Here is a 13,365-nt window from a genome sequence, read left to right as displayed (position 1 = left end):
AGCCTAGCTCCAGGTTCAGTGAGAGACATTGTTACAAAAGAATATGGCAGTAAATGACAGATATGCCGCTTCAGTCTCAGAGCACATGTCATGGGTACACACACACACACACACACACTCTCTCTCTCTCTCTCTCTCTCTCTCTCTCTCTCACACACACACACACACACACACACACACACACACACACACTTTGCACAGAGAAAGGGGGCAGGAGGAAAGAGAAAGACAGGGGGAGAGAGGGAGAGATTGAGAGAAAGAGAAAGAGAGAAAGAAAGAGAGGGATTGAGAGAGAGAAAAAGAAAGAAAGAGAGGGATTGAGAGAGAGAAAAAGAGAAAGAGATTGAGAAAGAGAGGGAAAGAAAGAGAGACAGAGAAAACCAAAAGCCAATCAGACCAGAAAAATGATTTAACTGCATAAAGACATCAGTGTATGATAAAGACTGGTGGGGACTCACTGGGGTAACAGCTGCTCCACCTACCAGCACTCCATTTGAAATGTATTTAAAATGTTTTGTGAAATAAGCACGACAGAGCCTTTTATTTAACGACTTGCTTCAGTGGGAAGAAGAGTAAACCTTGATGAACTGACCCATCAGTCCAAAGACTAGTTATTTCAACCGCCTTGAAAAGACCTAGCTAGGGCCTAGGGCTAAGGAGTGCAGCATTGCCCAACATGCAGAAGACATAGGGTCAATCCTCAACAATGAAAAAAAAATTAACCCAAACATCCAGCTTTTTCACAAGAAAAGAGAACTGTTATTCCTTTGGCTTTCCAGACCCTATCAGTGAAGAAAAGATCCTGAACATGTTTTGGCTGCCTTTAACTCACCTTTAGGAAGCTGGCCAAGCTGTAATTCACATTTCGGGACTCATCAGGAATCTCTGCATAGCGAATGGTCACATGGGGAATTATTGCAAGAAGCAGAGAATGTAAGATGTGATGATATGCCTCAGGAAATCTCTGGCCCCTGGGAAGCTTAAATACAAATAGAGAAAGAGTCAGACTTTGAAGAACTCTAAATAGATCAACTGTCATTTTACCTTTCAAACATGTTCCATCACGGAAATGCCTTTAAAAAGTAAATTTTTTTTCTTTCAACTAAAAATGATTTTGCTATTAGTTCAAAGTGAACTTTATTTTAGAGCAATGTTTATCAACCTTCCTAATGCTGCAACCCTTTGTTTAATACAGTTCCCCATGTTGTAGTGACCTCAACCATAAAATTACTTCTGTTGCTATTTCATAACTATAATTTTGCTACTGTTGTGAATCATAGTGTAAATATTATTATGAAGTATATCTGATATGTGATATAAGAGGGTCATTAGAGTCCCAACAGCATTGTGGCCCATAGGCTGAGAACCATTATTCTAGACTCTGAATTTACAGAGATGATCTGATTCACTAATAATGTAGGTGTCTGAAATTATCATTAGGTATAGCATGGGTCAATATAACCCAGCTCCGGAATCCAAGCTCCTGGGACGTAGGCACACTTCCTTTTTTATTTTTTTCTGGCACAGAACATACACATGTATTACATTTTCAGTCAATTTATTCTATGAAATTTCTATGAAATGAATTTTCATTTCACATGCCTCACCATTATGATTTCGGTAACCAGGAAAATGTCTTTGTACAGGTTGTTTCTCATTGAAAAGTCTCAAATCTGAAGTGCTCTAAAACCTGAACATTTTGAGACCTGATTTTACACTACAAATGGAAAATTCCACACCTGATGTTGTGTTACTGACTGAAGTCAAAACACAGGTGCGAATGGAACGCAAAGGATAAAACTGTCTTCAGGCTATGTGTATAAAGTATCCACGACACATGAACAAGTCTCATGTTTAGACATGCATCCTGTACCCAATATATCTATCTCAATATGTATATGCAAATATTCTAAAATCTGAAAATGTCAAACATCTGAAACCCTTCTGGTTCTAGGCATTTCGGTACAGGAATTCTTAACATGTATCTTTAAAACAAAATTCAAAACCAAATAAGGGGCCTGTGAGACTGCTCAGTGAGAAAAATGTTTGCTGTGCAAGACCTGATGATCTGAGTTTGATACACAGAACCCATACACAGTGAAGGAGAGAACCGGCTCCACAAAGTCTCAAAAATGCTCTGTAGCTCACATGGGGTCCCATCCATACATCACATATACATAACAACAACAACAATGACAAATAATAATAAAACAGAAAAACAAGTAAATGTCCATACCACATTTTAGAAATATATGTGATATTACATCATGCATAAATATTACACACGCAGAAATGTACATGATACTAATATTTGCATAAAGTTCTTTTTACCCTTTCTATTATAAACCTTAATCCTTTCTAATAGAACATGTCTGACTTGCTACTTTTTCTCTTTGAATCTTTTCCCCAAACTTTTATTTGTAAAAAATATATTTTGTTTATGTGTATGTAGGGGGTGAGTAGGGGTGCCTGTAGAGTTCAAAGGAGGGTAACATTCTCAGAAGTTGGGGTAAGAGGTGGTTAGGAGCTGTCTGACATGGGTGCTAGTAACCACACTTGGGTTCTCTGCAAGGGCAACAAGCACTAAGCCATCTTTCCAGCTCTTCAACATTGACATTGTTAAATCACAAAAGAAATGCAAAACATCAAAGTCAATGAATTCTGTATAGTAAATAGCTGTAAGATATTACCTATATCCTACTATAATTATTTCTAACTATATAGGAGATGCTACACATTAAACTGTAAGGATATATGAACTGTAGGACCTTAGATTTATGCAAACACTCATTGTTTCTATAAGCAACATTGGAAAAGTTAAAGGCAAGAATCATTAGAATAAAAGGGTATTTGGATATTATTGCTATGCATAAAGTTAGCTTTCTTTATATATGTTACAGGTTATTCTTATAAATATGTACAATTACCACTTATCAATTAAAATGAGCCTAGTGTGATGGCTCAAGTCTATAATCCAAGCACTTGGGAGGTTGAACATGGGTTTGAGGCCAGCCTGGATCATCTCAAACATAAATAAATAAATAAATAAATAAATAAATAAATAAATAAATAAATATTGTTGAGCCTACTTACCTTAATTTTATTCTCTTCCAATAAGTATGTTGCCATCGACTTTGCAATTATTTCAAAGAAAAACCATGAGTACTGAAAAAAAAAACCACACACGCCTTAATAATTACTCAAATACTTGAGGCTTTGAAACATTGGAAAAATTAATAGACATCTTGTCTCTGAAGTTTGATAACATTTTCAAGTGACCTCAACTCACTATTAAATTCTCAGAGTACTTCCCAAGTGTTTCAGACCAAAGAAAGAAAGCAGAAAAGAAAAAGAAAGAAAGAAAGAAAGGTATATCAACCATAATCCAGGGTAAGAACCCATTCCCAGGAATAGTTAGCCAACACAAAATACACTCAATGTTTCTACAGTAGGAGAATAGGAAGGATGCTTCATGGGACAGGATTTCTTATCATTGATATTGCTTTGGGATACCCATGGTTAGTGATGAGAGCAAGCCAACTTTTAGTTATTTTTATTACTTCTTTTAAATTCTCTACAATGAACACTTAAACAGTTTTATTAACATATATTAATTATATATTAAATGGGTTTGATGATGCTATTTTCATACATGTATATATTTTGAACATATTCACCTCATTGCCCTATCTTGTTTCCCTTTCACAAATAAAGATAATAAATATTATTGCTACCTACACTCAGTTTGGATAATCAACTTTAGCTGTGGTACTGGCAAAGCCTATGTGAGCTATATGGTTGGCCTTATCATATAATTTGAAAGTTAGCATCAAGTCTATAGCCAACTCATCTTAAAAGGCCCATAATTCTATTACCAATTAAAGAAATAGTAAAAAGAATTAGAATAAGAGTTACTATTTATTGAGTACCTACTACCTATCAGAAGTGATATTATCAACTACTCCATGTTAGGCATGAGGTAACACTGGCCCAGAGGTGGTAAATAGACAGCTCTAGGTCCATAAACTATCTACACTGTAGATATGTAACAAAAACAAGATTCTGCTCCATCCAAAATTTATCTTTTAAACATTTAACTCAGAGCAAGGGGTGTATATGGAGGGGGAAGAAGGCTCTGAAAGACACATATGCAACATAAGAGAAGGAGGGAAAGTCCAGGACAAAAGAGGATAAAAACAAGGATAAAAATGAAAGGTCACGACCAAGTATGGAGAGACTGGCTTTGTTTCCATTTGTGTCCTCCATCCTTACCTTTAGAAGTTTATTTATGGCTAAGAAATCTGCAGACTGTTTCAATATTGCTATCATAGTAGTAGCCAGGGTTTCATGTATCAACTGAGCCTGAAGAGTGCTTGGTTTTTCAGGTCTGAAGCTATACTGCAAACAGAACCAAGCAAACCATCAGATACAACTGTTCTGGGAAGCAGGTAAATCATCCAGCAAGAAAGTTTTACTCCACAAACCTTTATGAAGGATCTTAAATAGCTCTCCAAGCCTTCTTCATGACACTTTGACACAATGTGTAAGAGAACCCTGAAACAACATTCATGAAAGTCAGAGGGCCATGCTTCAACTCATGACTTTAGTATGACTGGCAGATATGAGCAAGTCTAATCCCGGAAAACAAAACAAAGCAAACAAAATGCCTGAACGACAACAAGAGGGCTAAGAGAAGAGGTGACAGTGGTTTAGGTTTACAAGGGTCCACCACTGCCTAACACAACACTCTTGGCATCTTAAAAAATGCACTTCCTGGTTCAAAAGGATACTTTACTTTGGCAGCCAAGATGTTTTGACTCCTTTCTAAATCTGTGTATTCACTTCAAAGTATGGACATAGCCCTATGTTGTAAAAGAGCTCAAGTAAAGTAAATACTCAAATCCCTTCCAGTGAAGATAAAAGGAACAGAAAACAAAGATAAAGTGGCCAGGAAAGGTGGTGCATACCTGTAATCCTAGCACTTGGGAGGCTAAGGCAGGAGGATCGCCATGAGTCTAGTCCTGTCTAGGCTACAGAATGAGACTGTCTCAACAAAACAAAACAAAAACAAACAAACAAACAAACAAACAAAAGACAACGTGAAAACTGTGTCAAGGGGAAAGGAGGGACAGAGCAAGAAAAATAAGATGAAAGTTGGAGGTAAATGTAAGAGACTAGCCGTGCCTCTCAAACTTCAGCAAGCATCAGCATCATCATCTGGAAGGCGTGTTAACAGATTGCTTGGCTCCTTGCCTAGTGTTTCTGACTTTGTAGGGATAAGGTTAAAGTTCAATGATTAGTTCCTGGGCATAGTGCTGCTGGTGATCTGGAATGTGCATGTTGAAAACCATTATATTAGAGTAATGCTTCTTAAACTTTCAACAAGACTCCCCCTGACAGCAGATATGGGCACACAGCATGGAAGTGTTTGTAGCCTGGGGTCTAGGGGAAAAGGCAGTAAGGGCAGCAGAACCAAAGATATCCAGCATTGAGAAAAACAGTTTTTCAAGTCAACTATTTTTATTTTGAAATTTGAGTGTATTTTACCCTCTACCTTACCATATACTTTTGTTTTCGTACAGAAATAGCTTATTCTTCCAAGTTAAAACTCATGATTTTAATGACACATTCTGTTCAGTATGAGAAACACTGGTCATAGGTGAGTGACTGTGTTGGTTAAAACTAAAACGAACTACAACTCAATATTCATTCCTTGGAAGAACTTGTCACACTTGCGAAATGTGCTAAGTGGCTACTGTATTGTACAACACAAGTATAGAACATGACTGGAGAAAGGTCAATTGAAATTTATGTTTGTCTTATAGCATGGAACAGTAAACAACAGGGCAAGAACAGTGTAGGATTTCAGTATATCATTTTCAACAATGGATTAGTCACCAGACATAAAATTAGGAAGCAAATATTTGATTTTAACTATGCTTTAACGAAATATATATGTATAAACAACACATTTCATTTAAGAGTAAAAGAAGACACATTCTTCTTCGGTGCACACAAATACTCTCCAGGATTGAACATACATTAGGTTATTTTTAAAAGTCTTAATAAGATTTAAGAAGACTAAAATCATTCCAGATAGAAATTGCAACCACAGTATGGTGAAGTAAAAAATCAGTAAGAGAAGAAACTGCGGAAAATGAAAACAACAGTGGAAAGTAAACACCATGTTTCTGAACAAGCAGTCAGAAAAAAAGAAAATAGGATAGAAATAAAAGTGAACTTGCAGGAAAATGAATGGATTCAGAATGTATCCTATTAAGTAAGGTCACACAACCTCAGAACAGCCATAGTCCCTATCACATGTTGAACCTAGCCAATATCATGTGTATATATGTAAACAAATATGCCCGTGGGCTCAGTATAACATGTATGAAAGGACAGGAAAGGCTGAATAATTATTAGAGGATTAGCAAGAACCAAACAAGGGGAATAATATCCATCATTAAAGAGGATAGACAGCTAATTTTTTCTAGTTCTACTCTGCCATGGAGTTGTTCATTTTGGTGATGGTTAACTGCATAAAAACATGACAATTAGTGAAGTTCCACAGCTTCTATTCTGTATGGCTATTCTGACTGGAGAGAAGTTTGCTGAGATGCACAAACTTTGGATCTGGTTAATTTAGGTGTTGTGTTGTTTATTTTAGCTGCAAGTTGTTATTTTTTAAACAGTAAAGTTAATTTAAGATTTTTTAAAAGAAAGTAATCAAAAGGAATATTAAAAAAAAAATCTCTCAGACAAGTGATGATGAGACAATATGACCAAACCAGTGGAATAGAACAAACACAGTTTTAAGAGGGATGTTTATAGCCATGAAAGAGAAAAGACCGGAAGCAAGTAGCTTCTTTCATTATAACACCGAAACTCACATGGTGCAGTTGATGGGAACGTCATCTTCATGGGTCATGTTTGTGAGAACTCGGAAGAGTTGCATAAGAATTACAGGTAGAAACTGTATCATGACTTGGATCTCCATGGCATGCAAACACTAAAATAAGTCATTATTAGTTATGAAAACCAACAGAAATATGATCAAATTTGCAAATGTGAAACAATAAGAAAATTAAGTAATGAGCGATATACTGGCTTGACTATCTGCTTGCTGAAATGTGCACTTCCGAGACAGGAGACTTGCTAAGGACTTAATCCACCACATTGTTTTGCTATTTGAATTCTGCAAGGTAGACAGGAATGCCTAACTAAAGATAGAAAGTACAATTTATTTATGAGCTTGATAAGAAGACAATTGGCTTTTGGTAAATCTATACTCATTGCCAGGGTGGAGGTTAGAAAGATCAGCCTACGGGCACCATGTATTCTATATGCTTTCTAAGACAATCTTAGCCTCCAGCTAACCTGATGGTAAGTTAACTGAGCTTCAGTAAAGAACATGTCTGTTCGAATTTGCTTTATCCCACATCATCTATCAAACTGAGATAGCTTTGCATTTTAACATTCTTTTAAAATTTTTATATTATACTTACTTAGCGTGTGTATATACATGTGTGTGTAGGAGCACACATACACACGTATGTGGGAGCCTATGTGCCACAGTGCATGTGTGTGGTCAGAGGACAACTTGCAGGAATCAATTCTCTCTTCTATTACATGGGTCCCAGAAATCAAACTCAGATGATCAGGCTTGCCACCTTTACCCACTGGGCCATCTGGCTAGTACTCTAACATTCTTTGGATATGTTTATTCCACATGCTTGCACTCTGTCTCTAATAATGGGTGTTAGAAGCTTCCAAATATAGTACAAATATATATTATATATTCATGTATACATAGAAAGGTTACAGTGCTGTTTGCCACATTACTTTCTTCTTTCCATATTCACTTGCTCCATCACTCCATCAGCCAAACAAAAAAGAAAATCCAACTTTGCTGAGATTTTTTTTACATCAATTCTACGTGTAGTGCTATGGGAAACACAACGAGCCAAGTCTTTGCACTTAAGGGAACTCATCACTTCTCTTTGTTGATCTCCTTTACTCTATATCTTCATATCCTCACATGCACCTTCCCTTTCCAGGACTTGATCATTTGTATCTCAACAAGAACTTTAGGCCTCTGTGTAGTTTCTCTCCCATCAGGTTCACAGGATAGGCTGGCAAGCTCCAAGAACACATGGTTGTCTTTTTAAGGGTTTCCTTTCTGTGCACTCTCTTCGCAATCATCTCTTCTGCTGCCCTCTTTCAGGATACCCCCTTGACATATTTTTCTAGAACATCTACAGTTTCTCTTCATTCTCAATATATCCAGCACACATTTCAAAATTGATCTTCCACCCACTATAGATGCTAATTATATTAGACTACTTTCTACCAAAATGATTTTCATCTTCTTTTTTTCTATTAGTGCTGAAGCTGTGACAGTTTCCCACATGCTAGGTAAGCATTTTCCTACTGACCCACAATCTGAACCATCTAGAATGTGATATCTTCCTGTTACTGTGAGTAGCAGTTCTCATTCAGGAATCACATGGTCTCTGTGAGAGATTTAGTGATGTCTGGGGCTATTTTTTTTGGCTATCACAACTTATGCATGCATGCACGTGCATGGTTTCTACTAGGTAGAGGCCTGGCATTTTGCTGAACATTCTACAATGAAGAACTATCCTCTCCTAAATGTCACTACTGCTGAACTTGAGAAATCCTGAGCTATAGAATTAAGTTGAGTGTATTGAAGACCTATCCTGCAGTTTTGAATCTTTAAACTGACCACTGTTCTTCAGAAAACTAAACTAGCATCACCATTGCTCTTTAAATGTACCATATGCTTTTCTTTGTTTTGCTTTGTTCACAGTTTTTAACCAATTCCCAATCACTCATTCAGGGCCAATTCAAATCCGCATTTCAGTGAACCCATTTCATCTTCTCATCCAATGGAGGTGTATTGGATATATTTCTAGTAGCCAAACAAGAGAGAACAAACCAAACAACCAGAACACAGCTCCTGCCATTAGAGAGTTCACGGTTGAAAGGGGCAAAGACATGGAACTAAATCATTTCGGTACAAATAGCAAATAGTAGGACAGGTATGTGCACCACGTGTACAAAAGAAGTGCCAATAGGGCCACAAGAAAGTAGCAATGTGAGCTAAGCAGAAGGGAAATACCAGGCAGACAAGGCACATGAGCGTCCCATGTAGGATGGAGCTCTTTGCTACCACTATATAGCTACTATCCTCTATAATTTATTCTCAATAGTAGCCAGAGTGTCCTTTCTGAAATGCAAATTAGTTAATGCCATCTTTTCCTTGTTAAACACAAACCACACAAAATCACTACAAAGGCCATCATGGGCCTCCATGATACATACAATCTTCAGGCTGAGCTCCCAGCAGCCTCACCTCCCACTTTCTGCTCCCTGTGTTCCAGCTATGTGTTTGCCTACCTGTAAACACACCAGTATAGGGGACACACTCCCACTGCAACAGTCTCTCCTCACCTACGGCTGTCACCCTTGCTTCGGTTCCTCTTTAACCCAAAATTGGCAGTTCTACAGACAAGCCTTCCCTGACAACTCTACCTGGAATGTTCTCATTAACCGGTTCTTTTCTTCATGACACTCATTTTTCTAAAGTTTATTTAGAATCTCCCTACCCACACAAAACTAGTTTTGTCCATGTTTCCCCAAGTGACACTCCCAGCATTCAGAACAATGCCTTGTCCACATAAGATGCTTAATAAATCTTTGGTGAATGGCTGAATAACTAAATAAGTTAACAGAGGGCAAGGCAAAATGGGAGTCCTTGCTCTACATGGGTTTCTGAATGATCTGAATCTTTAATACCCACAATTCTGTATCAAACATATAACATTTACCACATCTGTCTCCCGACAGTTCTCTGTATTATGAAGAAGTTGCTAGCTAACTTACTTTTGCTCTGTCTTTGGCTAGGCTACAATATCCATACTGACAAAGTTTCAAAGTCATTCTTCTATGCAAGCTCCATTGGTACTATATACATAACAAAACTCAACGAATAAATGAATTCATGAAACTGCCATTTAAAGGGATAATAGATGGACTTGCTGGGACGTTCATTGGAATAGGCATCAAGAGATAATGTCACAGACTCAGCTCAGCTAACAAGTAGCTGCAGCACTGTAGACAAATCACCTCTACTTAAGACTTCTGTTTTCTCATCTTCAAAAAGAAACTTCTGCACAACCCCTTTCAGCACTTTCTGCAATTGCATGCCATTTCACTTACAGCCACCAGAGGGCGGGTGTGCATTGTATAACCCTCAGACATTCCACACCCTCAAAAGCAAATACCAGTGTACATTTTGTTCCATTTGAAGAATACCAGTATTTGAAAACGATGTATCCAACATCACTCTGTGAAAATTCTCACAAAGGAACCTCCAAAAGGAAAACCAGTAATTTTAATAGATAAGCTATCTGTCCATATAGCTGGAGTCTTCCTAGATAGTACTAACGACTGGATTTAAAAGTTACATGACTATTATAGTCCTTAATGCTAACTGAGACTGAGAGTCACTATTGATTTACTGTCTCTCTTGAACAGAAATTGAACAATTTTTTTTTAATGTGACAGGCAGAATAGTACTATAAAAACGAAAGTCAAGCCTGACCTAGTAGCTCTGTTTTATAAACCCAGTCCAGTCTGGTCCAGTCCAGTCTTGTAGGATAAGGCAGGACTACCGGCAGTTCAAGGCCTACCTGGGCTATATAGTGACCATCTTGGGCAACTTAATAAAAATATCTTGAAATTAAAAACTAAAATACAGGGCCGAGGAGATAGCTTAGGTAAGTTGCTTGCCAGTCAAGCATGAAGACCTGATTGTGATCTCCAGAACCAACATTAAAAATCTGAGTATGGCGTTGCCAGGTTGTAATTCCACTGGTAGGAAGAGGCAGAGATAGGCAGGTTCCTGGGGCTCTCTGGCCTACACTAGCCTACTTGGTGGGCTCAAGCCCAGTGAGAGATTCTGTCTGAAATAAAAACAAAAACAAAAACAAAGTAGACAGCTCCTGAGAAACAGAACCTAAGATTGACCTCTGGCCTTCACATACATGTACACACCATGCACATGCACACATATACATAATACCAAAAACTGAGGCTATAGCTGCATGGTAGGGTGTTAAAGTACCTATCATGCACGAGGCCCTGGGCTTAATGCCCCCATCAATCAGCAAGAGAATCAAAGGCAAATCATGCCTATGTCAAACTCCTCCAAGACTTGCTATTTGACTTGCAAAAAATAACTCTCCTCACTATCCTTAAGACTCTGCAGATGACTTGAGGGCATGCCTTAGCAACCTCAGGCACCCCCCATATCTCAGACCTTCCTGCTGCACAGTACACCAAGCCAAACTTCTCAGGGTCTTTGTACTGACTGTTCTCAGCTTTTCCCCAGCCAGACACTTGGCTTTCATTGTCCTTTAAATAGCTGGTCAAATATCACTTTGCCAGAGGCACATTCCTGTCTCACTATAGAAGTGGCTCTCAATCTTCCTGATGCTGCGATCCTTTTATATCCTCATGTTGTGGTGACCCCCAACCATAAAATTATTTTTGTTGCTACTTCATAACTGTAATTTTGCTACTGTTATGAATCGTAATGTTAGTATCCAATATGCAGGGTATCTGATGTATGACCTCCCCCCCAAAGGGGTTACAGCCCACAGGTTAAGAACTGCTGTTCTCTAGTATCTATAAATCATCTGATGTGACATCTCTACCTGCTCATTTCTATGCTCACTCCCCTACAACACATGAAGCTCTTTAGTAAGAGATACTGTTTTCTTTGCTTGGATCCCTGATGTGGGCTTCCCAGGAAGCACTCCTGAAGTAGTGTGTTATGAACAATTAGGACCCAGAAGATGAGGTGTCTTATTCAAGCCTCACAAGCAATGGGCATTAATTACTCTTAGCCCAATGTGACAGCTAAGAGAAGTTCCGTGACTTGGTAAAGGTTAATCACAGACCTAGTAAATGACAGATCTGCAGCACAAAATTAGATTATGATTTCAGACCCATTGGCTCTATCTCATACCATACTATCTCTCTGGAAAAAAGGGTTTCCTGAGACCACTGTTAGGCAGCAGCCAATGGGTAAAGGGAAATCCTGTTGTCATCAAATCAAAATGCCTCATATTCTCCACGGCTAACCTACTAATGAAGTAATGAAAATAAACAAATGCTGCCAGGCAGGTCCTAGGATGCACACCACAGTCCCCACACGGGAGAAATAAGCCTAACGTTAGGTTCTCTGACTGCTACAGTATGGTACACTTAAGACTCCTTAAGACTCTCTCCCCTGCATTACATGCAGATGATGTTTCTAGCTTTAGTGGGCCCTTATGACAGTCTAGTCTCCCACTAATGGACACAGGACCATTTAACATTTTATTACAAGAAAAACTTTTTATTCTTTCTGGCCCTTCCCCCACCACAACACACTCTCCTTTTAGTGGTAGTTAGCAGGAAGAGCCAAGATTCCCCTCTCCCCCCAAAGCCATTTCTGCAACTAAAATCATGAGGATTCTAAACCATGATGTCAAATTTTGGCTATAACATTTTCTCTCTAATGCAGACATGCTGTGTCTGCTTCTGATGGAAAAATACAAAAGAGAAAATGCAAAATGCCCTCCTGAGGTCCAAAGGATTTTCAGGTGTTTGCCTGGTTCTTCTCTTTTTTTCTTTTTTCTTTTCTCTTTTTTCCACATCAAAAATGTAGCAGCATAAAGGCACAAAAAACGAAGCTTTTGCAGAACCTGTTCGTTTACCTTTAAATATTTAATGAGCTCCCCTGGAACTTCTTTTGAGCCCGACTGAATCAGCTGGCAATGATGGAAGAATTTGTGCACATGCAGATCCTGGAACACAGATGGAAAGAGCCTTATGAAATTTGATTCATTATCCTCAAGCACAGGCCCTCCAGCTCTCCCTGATCCAGCATCATGAAGGCCGATCTATTTGGGTAGTCTAACACCTGGACCCCGGAGCCATCTCTGCCAACTTATGCCCGTGACGTCCTCTTGACCTTCAAATAAAGCACCACAGCCAGGTGAACATGGTGTGTACCTGAACACAAAGGAAGTTTCTAAACATGCCCAACCAGGTAAGCACTTATTTAAGGCTTTAAACAAAACAGAAATTATGTATTCTATTAAATGGAGTTGCTTCTCTATTTTAATGAAATGACCAGGGACAAAGCTCAGAAATAACAAGTGAAGAAAATGTAGCACCAGGAAGTTCCCTGGTGAATCATTTCTGTTATTCAGTACCCGGCTTTACCATGATCTCTGCTGGGGAGTCCAGTTGTCTCATATGAAATCTGTACATGTTGGCTTTCTGGACAAC

General features: G+C 38.5%; 1 protein-coding gene across 1 annotated transcript in view; it reads right to left on the bottom strand.

Annotated features, from left to right (window-relative positions):
- Dock11 (dedicator of cytokinesis 11) overlaps positions 1–13,365 on the bottom strand; it is a 177,430-nt gene that overhangs the window by 66,463 nt on the left and 97,602 nt on the right. The window contains exons 23-28 of the mRNA XM_028773169.1: positions 12,789–12,878; positions 6,891–7,009; positions 4,485–4,554; positions 4,273–4,398; positions 3,094–3,165; positions 833–979 (exon numbers count right to left, since the gene is read on the bottom strand). Of these exons, the coding sequence (XP_028629002.1) occupies positions 833–979; positions 3,094–3,165; positions 4,273–4,398; positions 4,485–4,554; positions 6,891–7,009; positions 12,789–12,878 (624 nt within the window). The remainder of the gene's footprint in view (positions 1–832; positions 980–3,093; positions 3,166–4,272; positions 4,399–4,484; positions 4,555–6,890; positions 7,010–12,788; positions 12,879–13,365) is intronic.

The sequence above is a fragment of the Grammomys surdaster genome, unplaced genomic scaffold, assembly GCF_004785775.1.
Source record: "Grammomys surdaster isolate TR1022 unplaced genomic scaffold, NIH_TR_1.0 222, whole genome shotgun sequence".
Lineage (NCBI taxonomy): Eukaryota > Metazoa > Chordata > Mammalia > Rodentia > Muridae > Grammomys > Grammomys surdaster.
Note: the sequence above shows the minus strand (reverse complement) of the source record. Positions and strands in the feature narration are given on the sequence as shown.